Raw genomic sequence first — 8,339 nt, forward strand, 5'->3', positions numbered from 1 at the left:
TCCCCAGGGTTTCTCTGTGTAGCCCTGGCTGTCCTGGAACTCACTCTGTAGATCAGGCTGGCCTGGAACTCAGAAGTCTGCCTGCCTCTGCCTCCCAAGTGCTGGAATTAAAGGTGTGTGCCACCACTGCCCGGCTCACTTTATTTTCTTCTTCTTCTTCATCTTCTTCTTCTTCTCCTTCTCCTCCTCCTCCTTCTTCTTCTTCTTTTTTGTTTGTTTGTTTGTTTGTTTTGAGACAGGGTTTCTCTGTATAGCCCTGGCTGTCCTGGAACTCATTTTGTAGACCAGGCTGGCCTCGAACCCAGAAATACACCTGCCTCTGCCTCACAAGTGCTGGGATAAAAGGCGTGCACCACCACGCCAGGCTCACTTTATTTTCTTGTATAAAAACTCTTAGGTGGTAGCTACAGCTAGAGCCTGGGTCCTCTAAACAGAGATTCTGGAGTGGTTTTTCACAAGATGACCAGTAAATTCCTGATAAGGAAGCTTGGTGAACACAGTCTATTTCCAGAGGTCAGGGGTCAGTTAGCTGTAGGTCTTGGAGATGGCATCAAAGGTGGCAGCAGTGCAGCCCCTGGCTGAATTGTAGCAGTCATCTATACTGGCCATCATCAGTAGCTTCTTGGGCACAGGAGCAGAGGCAATGTCAGTTCCTTTTGGGACAGGAATGAGATGCACCAGCACAGAGCCACAGCTTGCCACCTTGCATGAAACAGTGTAGGGCTTGCCAATCTTGTTTCCCTAGTAGCCTTTCTGTATAGGGATGATGGGATGCTTGGCCAAGACGATGGCCCCTCGATGGCACTGGCTACCTCCTTGGAGCAATTAGCACCAAGACCAATACTAGTCTGGCTGCTTTAACCAAGCTGCTGTGGCAACCTCTAGATCCTGGGCTCTTAGGTTCTCTGGGCCCTTCTGCTACAGTGTGTCATTCACCATTTGGTGTTGAGAGAAAGAGGAGGGCAAGGGACAAGGGACAAGGGGCAAGGAGCAAGGAACAGAGCCAGGGAGCATGGGGGAGGAGGGAAGAGAGAAGAAGCTAGGTTTATATTCTTGTACATGCCATTATTATAATAATTTATAATATTTTTTTTTCTACTCATGTGTATGTATGTGGGGTGTGTGGAATGGATGGATGGAGGATGAATGGAGGATCAGGGTTGACATTGAGTCTTCCTTAGTCACTCTCCTCTCCTTACCTATTAAGGCACTGTCTTTCAGTTGAACACAGTAGTCTCCCACAGGTTTGCTTGATGGAAATCCTGTCTTTTCCTTGTAAGCACTGAAATTATAGTTGGGTAGCTATTATGCCTGCCTGGGTTCTGTGGATTCAAACTGGTCTTCATGATTGCACAGCAAGTGCTTTAACTACATAGCCATTTCTCTAGGTGTGGGTCATCCTTCCCCCAATTTAAATTAACAGTATTTCATGGATGTCATTTGATTTCTTGTGCATAATCAAATTCCTGATTATTTTAAAGTGCCTTTTGTTGAGTTGAGTAAAAGTTGGCTTTTAATTGAGTCAAGATTCAGGCAAAGTCCACATACTGCATTTAGTCGTGCTAATTATTATTATTTTAATTTTATCCGAATCATAGCTTCCTTGTGCCACCTTTTTGTTATGAGGTGGGGTCTTCACTCTATGTAGACCAGGTTTCCAGGCAGTCTGTGATGGTTAGCATTCGTTGTCAACGTAACAGAATCGAGAGTTAGTTGGCAAGGAGATGGCCTGTGTGTGGAGATGTATCTTGATGCTATTATTTGGGTGGCGCTGATAGTTTGGAACTGGTGAAAAAGTAAGGTGCTTACTCATGTTCTCTGCTCTTTGATTATGGATGCCATGTGACCAGGTGCTTCAGGCTTCCTGTCACTCTGACCCCCACCATGATGGACTACACCTTTAACTATAAGCCAGAATTAAGACCTTTCTCTCTTGAGTTTCTTTTGTCTGTGTCTTTATCACAGTAGCAGGGAAAGAAACACAGTTAACTGACTAGAACTTGCTATATAGCCAGGCTAGCCTTGAAGTGTCCCTCTTACTTTAGCCATCAAATGTCATCGTTTTAGGCATGAGCCAGCGTGCCCAACTTTGTCATCATTTGACTCCTTTTTTTTTTTAATCTCTTATTCACAATTCTTTTGTATTTATTGAAACATGTATCTTTTTTTTTAAAAATCAGTTCAGCAAGTGTTTTGGGAAGTTATGTACAAAACATATGCTAGTCATTGTGAGGTAGATAGAAGTTATTTGACATGTATTAACCCACTAGGAACCAGGATTCCAGTGGCAGAGACAGGTGCTTAGTGAAGTAGTACAGGGTAGATTTTTTTTTTTGCCCTCTAGTGAGTCATGCCTTAATTATAATAGCCTTTCTTTACCCCTCCTTCCCCTCCCTCCCCCCTCCCTCTCTGTAATGCTGTCAGCGGAGAGAGACGGAGACAGAGACTGACTGTCTGCTGCCTGCCTGTCTATCTGATGAGCCTTCATGTAGTCCAGGATGACTTTGAACTCAATATATCACCTCCCAAGTGATAGGATAAACAGGCCCGTGCAATCCCGCCCTGTTTTAGAACACTATGAATGCATCCCTTTAATTATGTCCGGATCAGAAACCCATTGACTGATTGCCCTTTGAATGAATCCAGATTATATCCTTTTGGCTTGGTCTGCTACTCATGTTTCTACTGGCTGTTTTTAAAACCACTTTAATTTAGTTTTATTATCGTGGTGCTGAGGAATTGGATATGTAGCCTTGAACATGCTAAGCATGTGCTCTTCTACTGAGCCATCATCCCAATACTCACTGAATCTTACCACCTTTCTCAGTAGAACTAGATAGAACCAAGGTTTTACTATGCCTGTAGTATTTTTATTTTTCAAGTTCACAAACATCTTTGAGAGAAAAAAAAAATTGTGTGTGAGACTAGGAACTAATAACGAGTATTCAGAGAATTCCAGTTGATGTACCCAGCTTGTTGTTCCTACCCAGAATCCAGAGTTTCTGCCAGTTCAAAGAGAATGCCCTGATGTGGATCTTGTGTTCAGTCAGTGGTCTGAATCAGGGATGACAGGGTTACAGTTTAACTGCTTTCCCAGTTAGCTGTGGATGTCTATGGCTTTTTGGTTGTATTTAGAAACGAATTCCTCAGGCAGCCACTATGGGTTGAGCAGGATTGAAAATGATGTGAAACCTTTTTGATGATTTTGCCCTAACCTGAATTAACTTATATATCAAATTCGCCTGATAGAACTTTTAATTAACAGACAGCTTGGGTTTCACTTGACATTAATAAATTCGGATTTCTAGGAACGGGATAGAAGTGACAACCAGGTAGTGGTGGCACATGCCTTTAATCCTAGCACTCAGGAGGTAGTGGCCAGGTGGATCTTTGTGAATCCAGCCTTGACTACTGATCAAGTTCCAGGACAGCCAGGGCTATACAAAAAGCCCTGCCTTGAAAAAGGTTTTCTTTTTCAAAGTCAGCAGTGTTTTTTTTTTTTTTTTTTTTAATTAAAAAAAAATTTTTTTTAAAGACTGATTTTAGGTAGCAGGGAGGTAATTTTTACTTTATGAATTCTAATATTGGAGGCTACAGCTTCCTTTCATTGAGAAGTTACGTACAAGTGCCTGTCATTGTGAGATTGATGGAAATTGCTTGGCATGTATTAACCTACTAGGAACCAGAATTTCAGTGGATATATTACAGTATTTATTCCTTCTCACATTCAGAAAGTCTGGTAGGTTCATTTTACTTTTCAAGGGTATGATAGACTCTTCTTGCTTTGAATTGATCCAGAGAAATGGCATATTAGTTTTCTAAATGTAACTGAGCATAGATTTAAAGCTTAGAACCCTTCAGCTCTCTGAAAGCTAATTCTATGTTTGTTTAGTGAGTACCTTTAAAAGTAATTAAAAGAAAGGGCTTAATATATTGGGAGTGGATAGTTTTTTCACATTTTTGAATATTTCATGTATGTCAATAAAGGTGATTTGAACAAATAACAAGATTTAATTTCATATACTTTTTATCATATTTTCCATGAAAATAAATATATAAGTTAGAGAAAGAAAAGGTATTTTCTTTTTATTGGATCACCTGATTTGGATTTGGGTCCACATATTGTGGTTAAGTTATTGAGCAGAGGAGAAAGACTGCCGCTTCAGTGTCAGTGAGTTAACAATAGACCCAGAAATAGAATCCTCTGTTCCTTGCTTGGTTATGATTTGGTTTGAAGTAGGAGGTCTGTGATCTGATTATATAGTTTCAGGAAGTAAAGTTTGGGGTTTGGAAGAAGTTACAACTCTGGTGTTTGGCTAGGAAAAACACTCTCCCTTGTGTATCACCTGCTTCAAGACCCTGGCTTGAAGCGGGAAAGAAAAGAGGCCAGTCTTAAACTTTAATTTTTTCCTTTTAATCTTAAAAAGCTGAAGCTAATGGTTGCTCCCTCCCCCAGCTCATCTTGTCTCTTCTTGGACTTTCCTTTGTTTCAGAAGAGGGATATATATTATGTAGTTGATCCATAGGAAATAGTAGTGGTTTCCTTCATATGTTTTTAGCTGTATGAACCTTAAAAATTATTTTTATTCTTTGACAGTTTTATACATGTATACATTGATCATTTTCACCCAATTCTCCCCTTCCACTTGTATAATATTTTGTAATGGTCTGTATGTGTGTCACTGCTTAGTGAATAGAGTATGGTTTGGAAATAATGGAGACCCCAGAACACATTGTTAAATGGAATGGCTCAAGGGGTTATCAATTTGAAAGTGATTGTTACAAGGAGCATTGCTTTCTAATAAAGTCATTTTCTTAGTCTTTTCCATTCTAGCTTTGGAAGGTTTTGTGGCAGAAAGTGAAAACAGTCAGTTACAGGCTAATATCTCACACAACAGCAGAAACTAACTAAAGAGACAGACATGTGGAATGGCAACCATCTGATATTTTTATTTACTTTCTGTTTCTCCACTAGAATACAAGTTCCACAATGAAAGGAATTTCTGTCTGCTTCATTTCCTTTTATCACTATAATCTGACTATTGTCATTCCTATTTATTCAAGGACATTTCTTCTAGAGTTGAAAAAAAGAAAAAGAATAGGCTGGTGATGGTCCTGCAAATCTGGCACCCTCTTTCAATTCCCAGAATCCACAGAAATTACCAACTCCATAAAAATTAGCCTCTGACCTCCACACATGTACATCTGAACACAGACAACTTTTTAAAAAGAAAGTTAAAATAAGATCTGTTTGAAACTGACCAGATCTCTAATCCAATCTCTGTGTCTTATACTTCTATCCCTACATAACTTAGGACCAAGAAGAGCAAGCTATATCCAGAATATATACACAATCTTCAAAACTCAAAAGTCAACCTAATTTATAAACAGGCAAGGATTTCAACAGTCAGTTACAGGCTAATATCTCACGAAGACGTTCAGCATTATTCACCACAAAAGAAATACAAATCAAAACCATAATCACAGCAGGAAACCTGGCTTAGGGAAGAAACCAGTGAAAACCTGACTATCTGAGTTTGACCCCTAGAAGCCATGGTAGAAAAGGTTGGAATACCTCACCCACACATAACAGTTAAACAATTTATAAGTTTTAAACTTCTTAGCGTTCTTAAAATCTTGTAGTTGCTAGTTTTGCTCCTCTGAAAGCACATCAGCCAATCAAAAAGCTAAAAACTGACTTACCATATCATATACACCAGCAACTTCATTCCTAAGGAGAAAGAAAAGCCAGCCTTCCTAACTATGTAAATCCACAGGAAAAAACTGAATAGAAAATTCAATCCTAACAACAAAGAGTAAGACAATCCAGATACCCACCAAATGAAGAATGGTGTGTTAAATACAAAGTACTATAAATCCACACAGTACTGACAAAGGAAATGATGCCACAACCCATGCAACCTTGAAAACATTATGCAAAAGGAAAAGGACAGCCCGGCAGTGGTGGCACACACCTTTAATCCCAGCACTTGGGAGGCAGAGGCTGGAGGATTTCTGAGTTCAAGGCCAGCCTGGTCTTCAAAGTGAGTTCCAGGACAGCCAGGGCTATACAGAGAAACCCTGTCTCAAAACAAAACAAAACAAAACAAAACAAAAAAAACAAAAAAAAGGAAAAAGGACAAAAAAAACCCCTATACATCATGTAACTCCATTTAAACTCCATTTATACAAAATATCCAAAATTGACAAATCTTAATTAGTAGATAGATTCTACTAGTGTCTCTAGGGACTAACAGGGAAAGAAGTAAGAGGAGGAGAGGAATTGGCTACTAGAGTGTACTGAGTGTCTCAGAGGGGAAGGAAGATTTTTAAAATTAGATTGCAGTGTTGGTTGCACTTAAAAAAAAAACACTGATTTTTACACTTAAATGGGTGGACTATGTAAGCAAATTGTATCCTATCATATCTGTTCAGCAGCCATGCACAAATGTTTTTCTTCTGCCAAGTTTTTTTTTTTTTAAATAGGAATGACAATAGTCAGATTATGGTGATAAAAGGAAAGTAAATAAAAATATCAGATGGTTGCCATTCCACATGTCTGTCTCTTTAGTTAGTTGCTGAGAACCTATTAAGTTTCTTAAATAAAGGTCATTATAAACTTAGAATAAAAAAAAATCTAGTGATTTATTTGGCTCTTGTAGTGTTTAGAAAATGGGGAGTTAGTTCAATTAAGGTTTGAATTTTTTCTTTTGAAAACTGGGAAGTTCTTTCAGCATTGTCTAAAATGCTGCCTAGCAGAATTGGGCTGGAACTGGAAAGGAGAGCAGGCACTTTGGGGTAAGCACTCCCTTCAGTTGCTCACAGCTCACCACACACATACACCATACACATTGTGTACTTAACCTCTTCCAATCTTTTTGTAGTGCCTGTTAACCCTTGGCATTTGTGGATTATCTTTGTGCCTAGTAAAAAGAATTGGTATCCTGCCATTGTTATATAGTCATGTTAATAAATAGAATAAAAATCCATTTATTCTAAACAACTCTGTAATGGTTAATACATAAGCTAGGTAGATGGTATTATTCCCAAGCTTTAATGAAGAAAGTAACTCTTAGTAATGTGTTCTAAACAAGTCTGTAATGATTAATACATAAAACTAGATAGATGGTATTTTTCCCAAGTTTTAATGAAGAAAATACCTCTTAGTAATGTATCAAAATGTGAACTATTCAAGTTCCCTTTTACTTAAGTGCTACACTGTTCTGAACTTAGAGCACCGCAACTATTTCTTCAGATGAAGCATTAGTGACATTTTATATACAAAACCAATAAAGATAGCACTTTTCACTGTAGACTCTGTGTGCAGGAGATGATGTGAGTATAGATACTGACATGTTCAGGGATATTCGTAGCTTTCAGGTACCTTACAGGAATGCCTAGGATTCTACAAACACTGGACACTGTGCTGTCACTCATCTCTTAAATACTTTGCAGTCTCACCACCTTCTGGTGCTTGTGTCTCCTATGTGATTTATCTGTCTAGCTTTGATGCTACCGTGCACCTTTCATTTATACATGTTTTAATAGTGGTGATTCCTTTAGCTTTTGATTTCTGTTCAGTATTTTAATTAGAATTGTAGTTAGTTGAGTTATAGATCCGTTTACTTTGAAGCATCTAATAATGAATTCTTCTTTACTTTTAGATTCTCTTTGTGGCCAGATGGGTTTGTATGGACAAGCTTGTCCATCTGTAACTTCATTAAGGTGAGTACACCCTCACCCCCACCTCCCCAACATTAGAAAAGTTAGTTGGTATGTCATGTTGCAGTGAGTTTCAAGGTGAGGCTCAGTAACTAACTTGATAAAACTTGTGTTTTATAGAGCATCCTCATTCATTTCCTCAGTGAAGTGAATAAATCACCTTTGCTGTAGAAAAAGTATATTGCTGTTTTGTGCAGTAGTGCAGTTTGGTGGAGTAGGGGTATTTATGCTTACAGAGATTTTTAAGGTAATAGTATTTAGATCTGTTCTTAGTCTCTAGGGATAATCTTGAGCATGAAACAACATAACTACACTTTGTTGTTTCTTAAAAATGTAAGCTGTTTTCTACTTGCTTTAATTAAAAAATACGTTTTGTTTGCTTTGTAGCAGATTATTAAGAAAGACTGAATTTAACTTTTTTTTGAGGAGTGGTTATTTAGATTACCATTTTCTACATTAAACTAAACAAATAAATATAGAAAATAGAAGTTGAGTTGTTTTATACAAGCTAGTGGTTTCAGATTTTTTTTTTTTTTTTTTTTTTTTTTTGAGACAGGGTTTCTCTGTGTAGCCCTGGCTGTCCTGGCACTCACTTTGTAGACCAGGCTGGCCTCGAA

General features: G+C 38.4%; 1 protein-coding gene across 2 annotated transcripts in view; it reads left to right on the forward strand.

Annotated features, from left to right (window-relative positions):
• Foxj3 (forkhead box J3) overlaps positions 1 to 8,339 on the forward strand; it is a 93,957-nt gene that overhangs the window by 13,172 nt on the left and 72,446 nt on the right. For both annotated transcript variants that reach the window (XM_021160896.2, XM_021160897.2), the window contains exon 2: positions 7,665 to 7,725. In XM_021160896.2, the coding sequence (XP_021016555.1) occupies positions 7,682 to 7,725 (44 nt within the window). In that variant the 5' untranslated portion in view covers positions 7,665 to 7,681. The remainder of the gene's footprint in view (positions 1 to 7,664; positions 7,726 to 8,339) is intronic.

The sequence above is a fragment of the Mus caroli genome, chromosome 4 (assembly GCF_900094665.2).
Source record: "Mus caroli chromosome 4, CAROLI_EIJ_v1.1, whole genome shotgun sequence".
In the NCBI taxonomy this organism is placed as follows: Eukaryota; Metazoa; Chordata; class Mammalia; order Rodentia; family Muridae; genus Mus; species Mus caroli.